The following is a 17625-nucleotide window of genomic DNA, read 5'->3' on the forward strand; positions in this document are numbered from 1 at the left end:
TACATTTTGCCAGCCCTCGTGAGCTAAGGTACAACCCCGCAAACCCCTATTTCTCTCCATCTCTCTCTCTCTCTCTCTCTCATTTTTCACCTATACCCAACAAACCCTCCAGTCCCTCTTCGTGTGTGGCTTCCGTTTCTCCCTACGGAAAATTCTAATTTGCTTTTATCTATAAACTCGATTCTGAGGAGTTTGGATTCGATTGATGATAATTGAGATTGGATTTGAGCCGTTGATCTGATGGAACGGATCGTCGGAGGTAAATTCAAGCTCGGCCGCAAGATCGGCAGTGGATCATTTGGTGAAATCTTTCTTGGTGAGTTTTTCTATATTTGAATGTAGACAGCCCTCTTTATTTTTTCGTTTTTTAGCGTTTTCCTGAACTTTTTGACCAATTCTTCGTTATGCAGCTACGCATATCGATACATTCGAGATCGTCGCAGTGAAGATCGTAAGTTTCAGCATTTATTTTTGGGCTAGGTTTCTTGAATGATTGGTTTTACTTCTATATTCACGTGTCTATGTTCATGATTAGTTGAAAATTTGTAATGAATTGGAAACTTGCATGCAGCTATATGTGGTTCATTTTTCTTTTGTTTTCTTTTTTCTTTTTTAAATTAGTTTGTAAATTGAAGATGGACACTTAAATGTCGGTGTATCTAAGCTCTTGTTTTCATGTTTATCCAAATGTCCAAATGGTCTATTTTTTGTCTATCGTTTTGCATCAATTTGACAGTAACACGACGCCAACATGCCGGATTCAGTGCTACTAGTGATACTTTTGGGATTTTAAGCCATTTTTGCATGTGTTTCCTTTTAGGTTGGTTAAGGTGCTTTAATTGAGCAAAGAAATCTTGGGCATTATAGTAAGGTTAAATTCAGTGTATTACCATCGGCTGATGAGGTGTTTTCTTGGCATTTGTTTTTATTGCAGGAAAATAATAAAACTAAGCATCCGCAACTTCTTTATGAGGCCAAGCTGTACAACATTCTTCAAGGAGGAAGTATGTAGTAATGCATTCAAACTGGTTCCTCGTGGCATACGTTTCATGTATGCATGAGTTTGTGAAAGATGTATGAAACTGAGGGTGGTTGTTACAGTGCCACTCACCAGAAACTCCCATTTATCGGGAACTACTATCGGCATTAAGTTAATTTATCACATTTAAGAAGTTACCTGGCTGCATCTCGACTCTCGAGTCTGTTATTTATTTTTACTTTGAAGCACGTGTCAAGCCCCCCTCCATTTCATGGTATCTAAATCAAATGGAAGTCGAACTTATTTTTAATATATCCTGACGTGTAAATCCACGTATGGTTCATGCTTCACTTACATAAATCTGTAGGGCATAAAAAGGATAGAATCATGAACATTATGAATTTACTTAAGTTGGTAGTTCCAATCATTTTAAAACCCATCTCATTTCAGGTGGTATACCTGGTATAAAATGGTCTGGTGTAAATGGGGATGACAATGTTCTTGTCCTTGACTTGCTGGGACCAAGCCTTGAGGATCTTTTCGTGTATTGTGGTAGGAAGTTCTCATTGAAGACGGTCTTAATGTTGGCTGATCAAATGGTAAGTTCATAATTTGGGAAATCGGATGTAATTTTACTTTCCGCTAGTTTCTTACCATTTAAACGTTATTTTGACCAGGAATGTTTATCTTTTGTTCTATACAGATAACTAGAATAGAATTTGTGCATTCCAAAGGGTTTCTACATCGGGATATCAAACCTGATAACTTTCTCATGGGTCTTGGACGAAAAGCAAATCAGGTATGGCATTGTTGTCTCTGTGATGTTTCTACTTTGTGCTCATCTTATTTATTGTAGTCTTACTCACTTGTTGTTCCTCTTAGGTTTATATTATTGATTTTGGTCTGGCTAAAAGATATCGAGATTCAACAACGAACCGGCATATTCCTTACAGGTGCTCTTCTATCCACGTTTGCGACCGCAAGGTTATTCAAATTTGATAAACAGCCGTTGATGGGAATGTTAAATTTATTTGCACCCTTCACTCATGTATTCATTCAATTTATGATTTCGGAGATAAGGGTATTTTTATTAGGTTTTGGTTACATATCCTTTGAAAAACATTTCTTCTAAACTGAAAACGGAAATTGGACAGTCTTTGTGCCTTACGTTCTATTTGATTCTACAATCAGATGTTCTCCATCTGCACCTACAACTGGTTTCTTCAGCTTACCTGATTATGATATTTTGCATTATATTTGATTTGTGCAGGGAGAATAAAAATTTGACCGGAACTGCCCGCTATGCAAGTTGTAACACCCATCTTGGGATTGGTAAGACAAAATTTATCTTTGTTTTTCTTGATACAGGGAAGGTCAAAAAGTATTGAATGGTGGTTTTCAGGATAGGTACTCAACTCCCCCCTTTTCTTTCCATTTTGTAGAGCAAAGCCGGAGGGATGACTTGGAGTCCCTTGGATATGTGCTTCTGTATTTTCTGAGAGGAAGGTCTGCCAGTGCTTCTCTGTTCTCCTTAATTGACACGATTTATTTATGCTCTCCAAAGAATGATTATCTTCTTTTTCATTTTTGACCAACTTGAAGTCTGCATATAGCCTTCCATGGCAGGGATTAAAAGCTGCCACAAAGAAGCAGAAGTATGACAAGATTTGTGAGAAAAAGTTATCAACACCTATTGAGGTAGGTGCATATATTGATTTACATTTCTCAGTTTCTTTTGCTAGTTTCTTAATCTTCCGTTTTGCTATGTTAATTTTTTCCTGAAGGTGCTGTGCAAGTCCCATCCAGTGGAGTTTGCTTCATACTTCCACTATTGCCATTCATTAACATTTGATCAACGACCTGATTATGGATTTTTGAAACGCTTATTTCGTGAACTGTTTACTCGTGAAGGTGAGGGCGTAGTCTAGCAACCGAGTCTGTGCACGCAATCTGCGTCATACAAGTTCACTTGGGAAAATAGTAGTGGTCTTGGATATTTTTTAATTTAACTGAAGTAGGGGATGGAGTAATGGAGTGCTTTTTCCACTTTTGTGACTTTTACTATCTTGAAGACTGATAGATTGCTACCTCTTACAGGATATGAGTTCGATTACATATTTGATTGGACCATTCTGAAGTATCAGCAGGCGCAAATAAGTAAAGCACAGCAACGGGTAATGATAGTTTCCATTTTTATCTAGTTCCTTTGCTTCATCTTGTGGTGCTTACATCATTGTCGTACATATATCTTGTTTGATGTTTTCACTTTGAACAGCCAATTGCTGGAGAGAGCAGTGGAGCAGCTCCAACGTATGTGGAAAAGCACCAAGGTTGTGCTTGTTTCTATTTAGTAGGATAATAATGCTAACAGTAAATTTTAGATTCAAGAGGAATGAGGGATGTATATGTTTTAGAGGTTATTCAGCTGGCACATCACAGTCTTTCTACTCGCTAAAGATGAAGTTATTTAACCTTTTCCAGATAGTATAACTATCCTTTGGCACACATAAAAGTTAAATCTTCGTAGCCTAGTGAGTTTGACATGTTTGACAGAGAATACTCAATGCCTCAGCCAAGGTTGTAACTCAAAGTTTTCAAATAAATGCAACTTGGAAAGACAAGAAAAGAATTAGATGCAGGATTAGATTATCTGACTGAGAAAGAGAACTGTTGACCATGATATTTTTTGGAAAGCTAATGAATTTCTTTGGTGATTGCAGTCAATAATGCACCTTTTTCAGCTGATTTAGGTGAACGTATGAGGTCAAACAATGCTGCCAGTCCTGGTGTTCGCCTGCAATTCAAGTCACCTGCAAATCGAAATTTTACTCATGGGAATCCGCTTGATAGAAATGTATGTATTTTATGCTTATTGTGAGAGTGACAAAAAACGTGTTATATCTTTGCATTTGTGTCTTCCTTTCCTTGCTTAAAGAATGGTGCTGACACATTTAAGAACTGTACTGATGCTTACTTTTTATTTGGAGGAATCATATCCATTTTTTCCCATCTTTCACTTCAAGTTTATTCATTATCTACTTTTGTAGGTTTTGAGTAATGCACATGTGCCATCTACTTCATTCTCTCCTGCAGTCGTGGGAAAAGGAAATGCGTCAAAACCTATATTATCTACTGAAGCAAATGCTACTACTCAGGGAAATGGTGATAATTCTGGTCCTTCAAGTAGCTGGATTTCTTCACTACGCCGCATTTCTTCATCCAAGTAATTGACATGGCAATATATCTGGTTTGTTGCTCTCCCTCATTTCTTCCCCTAGCTCTTACTGGCTTACCTCTGCTGTGTTTTTCTGTGAGTTGCTTGGTTATTCCCTGTCTAATTCTTTTATCATGTTGATTGCTACTTAAATAACTTAAGAGATTCTACAATCAATTTTTTTGTTGAAGTACACATGCTGTGGATATGGGCTCTTTATCCTTGTGCAGTTGATAACACTTTGTGCAAAGCAATTATGAGGTTCTAATGATTAATGGATGATCATTGTATGAGGAGTGAGGACTCATTCCATTCTTGATGGAATCTGTTGGTGTCCAACCTAGAAGGAGCACTTTGCCGTTAACAGCAAAGTGCACCAGTTAGGGATGTCAATGGTATAGGCTTCTGAAAGTTTTTAGGCTCAATTCGAGGTAACATTGAAAAGTTTGTGCTGTGGCTCGTCAAGATTTAGGTTCAAGTTGTAACTCATTTAAAAAATCACAAGTGTAAGCTAAGCTCATTCATGTGGAGCCTGTTCGAGCTAGAAGTTGAATTTGAACTCAGACCCACGAGAAGAAGATTTTACCATACTACTTGAATTAATGTGAATTGTATTCTTGTAATTATATAGACAAATATTTGTATTACTACCATAATTTGTGTAATCATATTAGATAAAACTATAGTCTCTTTTATGATATTATAGAGTTATTGAATTTGAAATATAATATAAATTCATAATATGTTTTTTATTTTATAGTTTTACTCGAGAAGATAAATTTATTATGTGATTAATACTATTGTTATATTATTAATGACAATTATAGCACAAGTAATCAATAAATTGAAGAAAAGCTTGTTGAGCTAGCTCAGGAGCAAGACACTTGCATTTTGGCTTAAGCTCTGCCTCTGTTAGAAAATTTCGAGCTTGAGTTGAACCTTATCCAGCCAACTTGTGAGGCTCAAAGCCCCCTCGACTCACCAATGCACCCCTAGCACTACTCCTTCATAACTACGAGTTCTGGTTAGATATCCTGCTTGAGCTAGTTATTGAACATATTGATCCTTGCATCAGCATTTAGTTTCTCCAACACATTTGATGCAAACCTTGCTTGATCCTTGCTTATGATCAAGCTTTGACTCTCCAACACATTGCAACTATTTAGTTTTGTCTATTTGGGATTGCTTTCAAGTGAAATATTTTTTTTCGGAATGAAGTTAGCAATTGGATTACTTTGTTTATGCTTTTATTTCTTCATAACCAATCAATTAATATTTCATACATGTGCAGGATTTGCTCTTTCCAATTAACCTATGCTGCCATGGGTGGGATGAGCAGAGAAATGCTGTTCGAAGATGGTATCACAGCTGGCTGATTCAATTTGTGCGAGATTACTCTGTATGTTCCATGATTGGTAAAAATCGGAGCAGGAATTGTTGATCCTTCATGCTCATCGTTGGTTGATTCAGTAAAATTGTGTGTATAGTATATGACTGACAAGGCTTTTAGTTTTCCGCAAATATATGTGGTTTGTTTAACTGGAGATATGGTCTGTTTATGTATCTTGGCCTGTATTTTTTTCTTGACTAACAGAGCTGAAGCAACATTTGCTGGAGTTGTGGAAGCTATGTCCCAGGCTGTTCTGTGGGCCATAAGTGATTGTGTGAAATTGAATCGTCGCAGAAAATAAATGAGTTTTCTGATTTAAGGCGGTGCCTGAGGAACAGAGGCTTGCAACCTTTCTTCCAAAACTGTCTTAAAGGAGACAGCACAGAAAGCCTGTGGGAAGAGCTAATGTTGGGAGGTGAAGGAATCTGTCGTTACTATTTGCTTCCTACGAGAATGAAAAACTGTTGCTTTAAAGGCTTTAATAGGACACATGCTCAGAACCTGCACAAGAAAGCTCACTGAACTACATGATTCTCCACAGGCTGCTAATATCCTAGTAGTCAAAGGATGCTTAATTTCTTTGATCTTTTTTCAGTAATTCTCAAAAATCAGTGAGTAGTTTTCACCAGAAGATCTTTACATACTTCCTGTGTTGTATTTCGGATGAAAAATCATAATTAGGCATTGATGTCTGTTTTAGATGTTTGCCGCATTACTGTGAGGTTTACATGCCTTGCGTGCAACTCAGCAAATCTCAGCAAAGAGACGTAATTTTGGTGCCTGAATGGAGCCAACTACAATGGGCAAAGAGTAGCGTTGTGGAGTTGTGCTGTTGCTAAATTCAAGTGCCTGTTTGTAGTCGGGCTCAAATTCAGAGAGCAGAAATGTGCGGCAGTTGTTACTTTTATTGGGTCACTGCAGAGACCGAGGAATATTTCCCCTAGGATTTAGTTTGCTAAGACGCACGCTGCAAGCATAACCCATAAAAATCTTGTCTCAAATTGTATCCTGCTTTTGGAGTCTGGAGAGTTGAAGAGAGAATAGCCCACCAACTGTAAGCTAGCCATTTTAGGAGGAAATAATTTTCTTCAATATTATATTTTCTCTATTATAAATCTATGACTTAGCACAGGTTTTCCTTTCAACCAGGCTTTACTCTTTACCTATGAACTGCTTGTCAGAAATCTAAACCCATAAGAATTAAAAAGGGAGAATGGATCGCCCATTTACAAAATTTCATAGATATGCCTCTATCGCAAAACTCCACATCAGTAACAAAACCAATCATTTCCAGAAAGCCAAGATAGGTCTGTCGAACCCAGATTTGGTACCAGATAAGCTGGAGGTTATGTTTTCTACCCTTCTGAATCCTATCTGCCATAAACAAAGAATCAACCAAGCTTCAGACACGTTCTTAATTAATTTGAGAAACTCAAGCACAAAGCACATTACCTTGTCCAAAAGTACATCCTGAAAATCTTCTGGAGGTATCTGAATATTTTTATAATTAGCAGCAGCAGTCTGCAAAACAGGGACATTGTTTCAAGGATTCCCCACTATTTAATGAGTATCTTAGGAGCCATGAGTATCACTATTGGTTCGTTAAGACATGCATCCATCCTTCTATTTCAATGGTATTTTCTCATTTCTAAAGCCTATAGTAATGACAAGTGGAAAAAGAAGACTGTACCTCAGAGACGAAACGATTATTATAATATGAGCTCCATGGCTGGGGTTCCACAATAAACATTCCACCCTGCAACAAGTGTGTGTATTAAGCAGTAAATGGATGATTAAACAGCCATCGAATACATGCAAACAAAAAGCAGAAGAAGAATACTAAATAGTGAAAAACTAGTTGGGATCATGGCATACCGGTTGAAGAAGCATCCACACTCTCCAAAACAATGTTATTAATCCTTCGTCGCCCCAGTTCAAATGTACCCATTTTGTCACACTTAAGCTGCAAAATAAGAACCGAATCAGTTTGATGCTGAAACAAAATAAGGAGAGGAACTGATATTCTCAAGTAGACAAGGTTTAGAAGCATTATTACCAAAGGATTGCATGGTAAGATGTATTTTCTGGCGGACGCCAATTCTGAACAAAATTCCCTTTCTGAAAAGAGACGATTTCAAGCAGATCTTTTTCCAATGGGAAGGGGGAATCCCCAGAGCTCTTCCGTTTCTCTTCTGTTAGTGATTCACTTGCATTGTTCACCAAGCCACTGATCGACGCTCCATCAGCTGATCTGGAAATCATGGAGGTTACTTTATGCTTACTTGTCCGGATGACTTTCCTGAGTGTCCAATACGCATCCTCAATTCGAGCTGGAATTGATGAATAATCATCATTCAAAAGAGTTAAGAAATCAGCACAGTACAATAGGTTTAGTCTGAAAATGTGTGTTCGACAAACATTAGGGGGAAAATCAGCTAGTACCAGAAGAAACATTGAGGAACAATTAGCTGTCACCCAATTGAACAAGTACCTCAATGCTTAAATTTCAGTACTTTATTATTTACCCGCATTCCACAAGAAGGGGCAATGGGAAGTGTTATCAATTGCTTACAACCGCACACCAACTTCTCTTTTCACAAGAACATCAAAGTCGATAAGCAACTATGGATTGGTTACATATGATGAGATCACATGTCACGAAAAGATGAAAACCACGCATGATTATTAGGACATTTCCATACTCTGGCTTTCTACCCAGTTCAAACTACATAAGTAGATCAGACACACAAAAAGAGACCTATAATGGACATATCAACTGAGATCAGAAACATTTTTGAAAATACAGGCCAATGAAAGAACAGGACAAATGCTATCACAAATCACAGATTTCTGGCCATGTTTCAAGAACAAAGCCTCATGCATCACCTCATCCCCCTTAGAAAACAAGTTGGCTGACCCTATGCATTATAAGTTCACTATATAGAACTTCACAAGCTCCAGAGATGGTCAAGATCTAGGGATATAAATATGCTTCCCAACCAGGAACAAACACAAAATTTTTTTGATGAACAGCTGACACTGGATCCTGACGGCAAGAAATGCAAGTTAAGATTCTGAGTATTAGCGGGTCATGATGCTGTTATATCCAACTCAATCCTCATTTAAAAGTATCTCAACCCAAATTAAATGTTCCCATTTTACTACCTCGGATAAATAAAGAATTTAGGGCAAGAGAAAGTAAGATGGATTTGAAATAAACAGGTAAAATGTCTAAGAATGCAAAAAAATCAATTATTAAAATGGTATTTCTGCACTCATATATTTGACATTTAAATCCTTTCAGTGTTTAAGGTTTAAGACAGAAAGTGGTACTAGTTACCTCCATCGATGTCAACACCAAGAATGCTCCGGCAACCAAACTTCTTTGCTGTAGAAAAAGAAGACACCAGTTAGGAAAGTTTGCCCACTAAAACTGAGACTAACCATGTACTTCACTACAGCTACAAGTTACCAAAATGTTAGCAAATAAAACAGCACAGAACCAAAACTCCACACTAGTCATAAAAGATGGCATTCAGGAATGACTTTATATGGAAAAATTGCTTTACCAATAGCTATTGTCATCAACCCACTATTGCACCCAATGTCAAGGCAATCCTTGCCCTCGAACCATTCCCTCTTCATCACCCTTAGTCTAGGATCTTCATCCAAGTCCTGACCAACCTGATAACAGCATGAGCATGACAAACCTCCCCATTCAGTATACCAATAGTTGAGATTAAAGACATGTTGGTTAACATACTTATATAGTTTAGAGGACAAAAGTATTATTGTTATTCATAAGATATGCTGATCATGAAGCTTCCAAAACTTCTGTGGACAGAGTATTCACAAAAAAGAATTTTCACAGCAGTGTTCCAGGACAAAACAACTTCTAAGCAACTACATGCAACCCCACCACCCAAAAGTTGGGGGGGGGGGGGGGGGGACACAGACACAATACATATATATATATATATATATATAACATAACTTGAGCGCATTGGAGTGTGTACATTCGTCTACGATCTATAATAAAATTGAATAATTAGAGCCAATTCAAATTAGCCTAAACAAATTCATAACCAAACAAAAGGAAACAAAAAGGGCATTTTACATCCGTATGCAGTTAACTTGACAACTGTCATATTGTTAATACAGGCAAAGTAAAAAAGGAAAACGAGATGGGAGATGGGAGATGGGATTACTCTATATCCATAGTAATTCCTGTAATTTCCAAAGATGGCAACTTCTTTCCGATTCTTTTTCTTAGAGGATTGCTCTTGTGCGGTACAAACTGTCGACTCCTCGGGCCGCCCTGTTTTCTTCTCATTCTTGTTTTTCTTCCCCTTGCACTCATCCTTGTTCCTGTTGCTGCGATCGTTTGTGTTCTTTTCCCCCATATTTTTGGAACTACAGGGCGAAAAACAATTAAGGGGTACTAGGGTTTGTGGACTTGGGGTGAGGGGCTCAGGGTTTCATGGCGGTGGTAGTACAGAAGGGCTCGGCGGAATAATGCTCCGCTGTTCGCAAGCTATTCTTAATTTCCGTGTTTTATGGAAAAAGGAAACAAACAATTAAGTCCTTATATGATTCGCCTCATTTCTATTTTTCATACCACTTTTCTTCCTATTTCTCAAATGCACTTTTGACGATTCACATCTCAGTTTCCTATTAAATTCCTTCACTGTTAGATTTAAGAAATAATTACAATCCCTTCCCTCACAACGTTTCCTCTAATTATATATAAATTCTTTATAATTTGAAAAATTATATTTAGCACTCGTGAAATTAATTTTTTTATCTAACAAATAAACTCTTATTAATCAAAATTTACTGAATTTGATAATATAAAAATAAATAAATAAAAATTGATATTTATAATGCCATTCTATCCCAGCAAAAACTATCCCATCAATAGTACATTTAAAATTTGAAATCACCTAAAACAAAATTTGAAACTAAAAGTTGCTATGCATATGTAATGAATGAAGAACACAACGGACTTCCAACCATAATACAAATGAACCAACCTTTTTCAATAAAGAGGTAAAGCCACATCTTTTTGGAGAAAAATGCAAGTGATGTTTTTGTGATATTATAAATGAACAAATTATTTGTTTATGTAAAAAAAAGTACGATTTATCTCTTTATATTTAAAAAAAATGCAGCAATTTACCCCCTGTGTTTCTTAAAATGAAGTAATTTGTCTCCTTAGACATGGAGGTAATATTGCTATTATTTTTTTATAGGGCATAATTTGCTCATTTACAATATGATAGGGAAGGTAAATTGCATTCATCCCAACTAAACAACATATTTCCTTCCAACAAATTGCATAAAAGGCAAAGCCATCAAAGATCATGTGACAATGAAAGAAACAAGAAAAAGAGTTCCAAAGCTTACAGTAATCAGGTCTAGTGTAGTTAATCTGAAAATTTGTGATGAATAGAAAGTCCCAATTGTTTGACCCATGAAATTCGGGTTGCGGTTGGGTAATTGGATTTTTACATCCTCTCAATAATTCAAAATTTGGTATTTGCCAATTCTTTCGAATATGGCTATGATATTTTGTTCATATTTTGTTAAAATTAACGACGGAGGACTTTAATAGATAAATTTAAAAGACGAAGGACTATTAAAATGCATCTCAAACATGAACGACTAAATTGGGATGAAAAATAGGGATGAGAGAGTAATACCGAAGTTTGTCCTTTATCTTTTATATTAGCTACCGAAGCATGTTGTCCCTGTGTGTATATAATAAATAATTTTTTATATTTTATAATATATTATAAATAAAGATAAAATAATAAACCCAAAAATCATATTTACAAAAAAAAAAAAAAGAAGTAAAGAAAGAAAGAAGCAAAAGAAAACCAACTTAAGGCATTATCAACATAACAAAAGAATTGGTGTAGTGGTGTTAAATAATATGGAGTTTCTCTTTTTTAAAGAAAATAAGTAAGGAATAATTATACTCTCCTCCTTAAGGTTTGGTGTAATTACATATAGACCCTCATAATTTGAAAAATTATAGAGACATGAGTCAGTAAACATATATCAAATTCATGCTGCTAAAGAAAAGATAGAATAATAAATGAAAAACTGAATGTTGTGACTAATGCAACTATAAAGATATTAACTCACTTAATCATTTTTGGTTTAAAAGTCTAAGTAACGTTGATAAAGTCAATACATCAAATAGATAAGATTTATGACGCAATATCTTGAGAATATGATGAAAAGTTTAAATAATGAATAAAAAAATGACATTGAAATTCAAACATCAAACAAATAGGAGATAATTAATAATTTTATCGAGAAAACCCAAAAAATTTATGAAATCAGCAAGAGAATTTCTCTTACCAACAAAATCGAACAAACAAATGAATGAAGAACCATATATCTACATAACCACTTATTTAGTTATATTTTTATTTAGCTCTTTAATTTTCATTGAATACACAAAATTTACAATAATTTTTAGAATAAAGTACAACTACTTCCCCTAAGATTTGGTATAATTACAAATAATTCATCGTTGTTTAAAAAATTACAAATACCCTCTAATTTTAATATCCATCTAACAACGAGTCCATTCTATTAGGTTTTCATCCAAATTTTGTAGGGAATCGACCAAAATGCCCTTTTAAATTATAAATTATAATTTTATAATTTTTTAAAATATTTTTATGAACTAATATTCCTTTTAGATTATTTATTTTACCCATCTTCAATTTTTTATTTGAAAGAGGTATTTACAATTTAAACAATGAGAAAATATTCGTAATTTTGTCAAACTTAAGGAAAAACAGTTGTAATTTATCATAATTTGTAAAAGTACAATTCGGTATAGCTTAACGATTAAAATCTTCTCATTTATAAACTACTTATTAAATTTCAAAATGGCATTTCTTAATTTATGAAATATCTTATAGTTTTAATTAATTAAAATTTTAAATAATATAATTATTTAATAAGCATTGCACGTGGTTCTTACTAGTCATACATGAAAGGAAACAAAAAGAAGAAAGGTTGTTTTCACCCGGTCATTACAAGTTCCAGATTGTTCCAGTAATATTTCATTTAGTTAACCAATTCCCGAATCATTAGAAACTGTCAAGTCTTCAAAATAACAACAGAGCCAAGTGAGCAACCATACACCAATTAACTACATGGAGCAGAATTATTGTCTCAACTTTGCTACAGTGTAGCCCACATGTGACTGTGTGCTTCTAGCCTTCTCTAGCTGGTTTTGACTCATGAAATGCTCTGTAATTTAATCTACAAAACCTAATCCAATACATCTTCTTTTTTTTTTTTTTTGGAGGGGGGGGGGGGGGGGGATCATTTGGCTGAAGCCGGGACAAACACTTTGAATCTTCGTTCTTGAGGCTTTTCTCCAAGATGTGGCATTACAATTTGTATCTGAAGAGATTATTCCAGTTCCTTGAGAAAATCAATATTATCAACAAAAACCTGCAAGGATTGAAACAACAGTTACCAAATGTCTCCTCACAAACAAAAACCTAACATTACTAGCTACCATAAAATGGGGAATCTTTAATGTGACTATGATGAGCATTACAATGAGCAAGAGTATCGGGGACAGTACGTTCTATGTGCTTTAACATTCCCATGTATGTCTACCCCCATTCAACAGAATAATTGATGTCTAAAATTTATCTGATGCCCTCAAAACTACTATTTCCAGACCTGTGGGCAACCTATTATTTACAGTGAAATCTATTACTTGAAACACTACATGCCCATTGTTGATCTACATTAGGAAAGATGAATATAACAAAAATAATGCAGAAAGCCAAATGACCAATTTAAAGCAGTAGGGTTCTGTTGTAAAGAAGAAAGTTAAACATAACAAACAGTTCACAAGAAAAAAAGGTAATACCGTCTTCCAACCATCAGGATCTAGGCATGCAGTAATCTTGGTGTTAATACCAGGTAGAGGTCCAGGTTCTCTGGTAATTTTCCCACCACATTGCTTAATTGCTTCAGCTGTTCTATAAACATCATCTGTCCCTATTGCTATCTGCAAGTGGAATTAGTTAGCCACTATAATGAAACATTGTTTTGTCAGGTTACTGAAGAAAAGGCGAGGGGAATAACCTGAGCATACGCATTGCCTTTGTCATATTCAGTAACACCATAATTATATGTAAACTCCATCACAACACTTTTATCTTCAGGACCATAGCCCATCATTGCTATTGTATACTACACAGACAACAAAAACCTCTTATGAGTGCATGGTGTTCATTTATACAGATGCACTATACATCAACAAGCACTTCCTCTAACTCAATTTCAGAATCAGCATTAGTTCAGTAACTTCAGTTTCAGGGTGTCAAAGGTTCACACATTTTACATCAGTCTATAGTTTCTAATGCACCAGGAGGATGGAGGAGACAGACATTAGCTGCTGAGGTGCAATTCTTCCAGCAGCTAGATCTAAATAAGAAAAGGCAGGTTCTACCTTGTATTCAGGGTTGTCCCGCTTGCGAAGTAGCTCCATGCCAAAAGCCTAAATATATTAAAACACTTTAAGATTTACACAGAAAAATGGCAGCAAAACAAAAGGAGGACATTGAACACCGTAGCCAAGGCTCATGAAGACATGAAAATATAAAAGAACCCCACCTTCTCATAGAATTCAATAGCACGATCAAGATCTCCTACTCGAAGCATTACTTGACATAGTGGCTCAGGTGTAGGACCTCTCTCCAGAAGTTCAAACTTGTAACCATCAGGATCTTCTATAAATGCAATCACGGTTTTGCCACCTTTGACAGGACCAGGTTCCCGTGTCACTTTGCCACCCTTAGCTTTTATAAGTTCTACTGTCTTTGCTACCTGTAAATTCCAACACAAATTTGCAGGAAATTTCATAAAATCTGAAGTAGAGAATCTCTGAAGGCTTGTGTGCATGCAGCCACAAGTGTGAGAGAGAGAGAGAGAGAGAGGTTGGTAGAAGGACAGACAGACGCACACACGCGGAGATTCTCTATGAAAAATTCTTTAGAAATGAACAACAATTGGCTCAATCCTCTTCCAAGAGAACAAAAACTGCACAATGCAAATACATCCGTATAATTGGAAAGAAACCAAGGTAAATATCATATATCTTTACTAATCTAACCATGACATGGGTGCCAAGACAACAAGTACTTTCTGGTCTATATTTCCAATATTCATCATATACTCTCCTGCCATACACCTAATCACTGGGAAAATACTTAATAAACTAACAAAATAAGATTCATAATACATACTGCTTCGAGTAAAGGATCAGAACAAAGCATTTTAAAAGATATAAGGATAACTAGGACAAATGCAACTGAAAGAAGAAACAAGTGACAGTTGTCGAGATCGACAATCATCAGGTTATCTACTGCATGGTAATATAAATCCACCAAAACTTACATCCTCCACTGCAATTCCAAAATGACCAAAACCACTGCCGATATCATATTTGTCAACGCCGTAGTCTGACAAAATCAAAAGATAAAAGCACAGTATTGATCATTAGTCAATTTAAGCAACAGTAGCTAACAATATCCACATGTAACTTGACAGAGTTCATAGCATATTTGAGCAAGCAATTTAGAGGTCAAGAGAAGAGAACTTTAGAAACACTGCCAACTGCTTACTGTAAGTGAGTTCAATCACAAAGTGAGAATCTTCTGGACCATATCCAAGAAAGGCATTTGTATATCTTTCCTCCGGTATATCTCGCTTTCTGAGCAGCTTCATGCCCAGACACTCCGTGTAAAATCTGCAGCCACCATTTGATTATACTAAAGTAATCATTCTTATTGGGAAGAACTAGAAAGCCAAGATCAATAGCCTACTAAATTTTTCAAAAAAGTCATGTACTTTATTGTCCTGTCCAAGTCCCCAACACGGTAGACAACATGGAGCATCCGTCTCTTGTCCTTTTTGACCCACTCTAAAACATTTTCTTGTGTAGTAGCAGAACTTGCTTGTGTTGTGTTTCCTGCTGCTCTAACTGGTCTTCTGCACCTATCTTCCTTAAACAACTTAGAATTTCTGAGCCCAAATGATTGCATCTGCGGTACCACTGTCCAAACATTGAGATCATCAAAGAAGCAGTACTTTTTGAGCCACCAAATTATAAAGTTAATTCTTGAGTCGTGTTGCGTACTTCTTGACGATCATTGCAATATTAATTAAGTAAAATTAGAAATCACAAATCTTATGCTGTGATATTACATTATAAGATACAATAAGGCGGAAGCCAGATATTTTTCTTGAATGTTGTATAACTGTCGTCAAGCTCTGATACGCATTTCAAACTAGAACATCATATCTACAAATACTACAAGGCTTATTGGGCTTGCACATCAGTACCACGTTTAACCAAAAAGCTTAGCAAATTTCTCAAACAACTTGAAGGAAGTCATTCACAGTGCCAAAGGATTGGTCATTAACTTATTGCAGACATTTTATAAAATAAAAAAGACTACACTTCTTGGAAATTGATTAAAATAATATATATTAACTTCTTTAGCTCTTAATTTAACCCCAGACTGAAGTTGGCTAATTTATCATAATGGTATATCAAATAAAGAATTAAGAAAGCATGTAATGTTTTCACTACTGGATTTAGATTGGATACTGGAAATTCTGCGGCAGTTATATTAACTTGTTACGGCTTTCACAGTGAAAACAAAGAATAGAAAACAACACAATCAAGCAAGTAAATTTAAGATTTAACTAAAAGTATGCCTCAGTTCAGCCAGTTAAGTAGTGTGCCGAATAGTCATATGGAGAATTGCAGTCAGCAACTGGGCACTTGCAGTGAATGTAGACATAAGTAACAATTCAGGTTACGCCTTTAATATTTTCAATCACTATTTTCCCAAACTAAAACAGCAAAAGTTCAGAAATACAGAAGTGCACACTGCCCATTCATCACTTTTCTTTCAAATATACAGAGAATAATCTACAAACAAAAAGTATCCAACCCACATTGCTGTCTTAGCAACAGCAGCCACGCTCCTTCGCAAATTAATCCAACAAACCAATTATGAATAACTTCAATGAGATGTAAACAAATCCATCCCACCAAATATACAACCTCCACAATCTAGATTCTAACCAATTTCCATTTACAACTATTCCCACAAATTCAAACGGCGAAAGGGAATTTCACTCAGCAGCAACTATCACAATAGCGCTACAGAAAAGCTATAAAATCACAAAGAAAAAGAAACACACATACCACTTGCAAGATGTAACAAAGTAAACCTCCGATAAGAATTGGGCGAGGACAGAGGAACCCCGAAGCGAGGGATCCCAGAAAACCTCAGAGACGAGAGTGAGGGTTTAATCGATGAAGCCATAGGAATTATCCTCACCATTTTTTTCCTCTCGCCCTCTCTCTATATATATACGTGTATGTACACAGAAACGCACACTGCCACACACTCAAAGCACAAAGAGAAAGAGATTTAGCGAGAGATGAAGGAATGACAAAAGGAGGAGATTGTGTTGATTGGGAAGAGATTGGAGAGCTCTTCGAATGTCATTACTTTTGTCTATATTTATTTATATTTATCTATCTATATTTGTACTAATATAAAAAAATACTTTTAATTTACAAATTAATTTTCTTATTGTATTGATAATAATTTAAATTATTTTTTTATTTTTTTAAAAAAATTGGATCGATTGATTTATATATTTTATTTTTATTAATAATATACTATTATATATAATTTTTACTTTCACTTATAATAATTATTTGATCGACTTTTAATTATATATTATTTTTTTATTCATTAAAATTTATGTGGTACCTATCCTATTATATGTGTGCAATGCAATCTCTATAAATTAATAATATTGGGATCATGTAATTTTATTAATTTAAAGAGGTATTAATTAATCAATAAATTAATAATATATTAATTTAAAGAGATATTCTTTCAATTGAGGATGAAACTGAAAATAACACAATAACTTTGAAACTAATTTTGTAGAACGAAGCACTCTGTT

General features: G+C 35.4%; 3 protein-coding genes across 4 annotated transcripts; 1 reads left to right on the plus strand and 2 right to left on the minus strand.

The window, feature by feature from the left end:
- LOC105173537 (casein kinase 1-like protein 3) lies at positions 1-5737 on the plus strand. Its single transcript, XM_011095317.3, has 15 exons — positions 1-316; positions 411-451; positions 935-1004; positions 1430-1578; positions 1683-1778; positions 1862-1932; positions 2250-2311; positions 2422-2485; positions 2593-2677; positions 2764-2890; positions 3077-3153; positions 3255-3309; positions 3700-3833; positions 4027-4226; positions 5485-5737. Exons 1-14 carry the CDS (start codon positions 241-243, stop codon positions 4204-4206), a joined length of 1287 nt encoding a protein of 428 aa, XP_011093619.1. The 5' UTR covers positions 1-240; the 3' UTR covers positions 4207-4226; positions 5485-5737.
- Positions 5738-6649: 912 nt separating this feature from the next.
- Positions 6650-10176, minus strand: LOC105173538 (S-adenosyl-L-methionine-dependent methyltransferases superfamily protein). 2 transcript variants are annotated; one of them, XM_020697736.2, is made up of 8 exons: positions 9792-10176; positions 9153-9267; positions 8924-8971; positions 7640-7913; positions 7459-7546; positions 7274-7339; positions 7036-7104; positions 6650-6953 (listed from the first exon to the last, which is right to left on the minus strand). In XM_020697736.2, the coding sequence occupies exons 1-8, from the start codon at positions 9984-9986 to the stop codon at positions 6939-6941; spliced, it is 870 nt and encodes a 289-aa protein (XP_020553395.1). In that variant the 5' UTR covers positions 9987-10176; the 3' UTR covers positions 6650-6938. The 2 variants fall into 2 exon arrangements, with proteins under 2 accessions (XP_020553395.1, XP_011093621.1); XM_011095319.3 differs by having other exon boundaries at positions 6650-6957; positions 9792-10172.
- A 2571-nt stretch (positions 10177-12747) lies between these two features.
- LOC105173539 (putative lactoylglutathione lyase, chloroplastic) lies at positions 12748-17153 on the minus strand. Its single transcript, XM_011095320.3, has 9 exons — positions 16850-17153; positions 15481-15685; positions 15255-15379; positions 15028-15092; positions 14245-14457; positions 14081-14128; positions 13714-13821; positions 13496-13636; positions 12748-13065 (listed from the first exon to the last, which is right to left on the minus strand). The coding sequence occupies exons 1-9, from the start codon at positions 16986-16988 to the stop codon at positions 13024-13026; spliced, it is 1086 nt and encodes a 361-aa protein (XP_011093622.1). The 5' UTR covers positions 16989-17153; the 3' UTR covers positions 12748-13023.
- Between the last annotated feature and the right edge of the window lie 472 nt (positions 17154-17625).

The sequence above is a fragment of the Sesamum indicum genome, linkage group LG11 (genome assembly GCF_026168435.1).
Source record: "Sesamum indicum cultivar Baizhima isolate 11 linkage group LG11, ASM2616843v1, whole genome shotgun sequence".
Lineage (NCBI taxonomy): Eukaryota > Viridiplantae > Streptophyta > Magnoliopsida > Lamiales > Pedaliaceae > Sesamum > Sesamum indicum.

Excerpts from the sequence above, each read along its gene's own strand:
- LOC105173537 (XM_011095317.3), top strand. The coding sequence starts at position 241 with ATGGAACGGATCGTCGGAGGTAAATTCAAGCTCGGCCGCAAGATCGGC. Across the intron at positions 2,891-3,076 it reads TGAACTGTTTACTCGTGAAG|GATATGAGTTCGATTACATA; the intron begins GTGAGGGCGTAG and ends TACCTCTTACAG. Across the intron at positions 3,154-3,254 it reads TAAGTAAAGCACAGCAACGG|CCAATTGCTGGAGAGAGCAG; the intron begins GTAATGATAGTT and ends CACTTTGAACAG.
- LOC105173538 (XM_011095319.3), bottom strand. The coding sequence starts at position 9,986 with ATGGGGGAAAAGAACACAAACGATCGCAGCAACAGGAACAAGGATGAG. Across the intron at positions 9,268-9,791 it reads GGAATTACTATGGATATAGA|GTTGGTCAGGACTTGGATGA; the intron begins GTAATCCCATCT and ends TGCTGTTATCAG. Across the intron at positions 6,958-7,035 it reads AGGATGTACTTTTGGACAAG|ATAGGATTCAGAAGGGTAGA; the intron begins GTAATGTGCTTT and ends TGTTTATGGCAG.
- LOC105173539 (XM_011095320.3), bottom strand. The coding sequence starts at position 16,988 with ATGGTGAGGATAATTCCTATGGCTTCATCGATTAAACCCTCACTCTCG. Across the intron at positions 14,129-14,244 it reads CTATTGAATTCTATGAGAAG|GCTTTTGGCATGGAGCTACT; the intron begins GTGGGGTTCTTT and ends TAATATATTTAG. Across the intron at positions 13,066-13,495 it reads ATCCTGATGGTTGGAAGACG|GTTTTTGTTGATAATATTGA; the intron begins GTATTACCTTTT and ends CAATCCTTGCAG.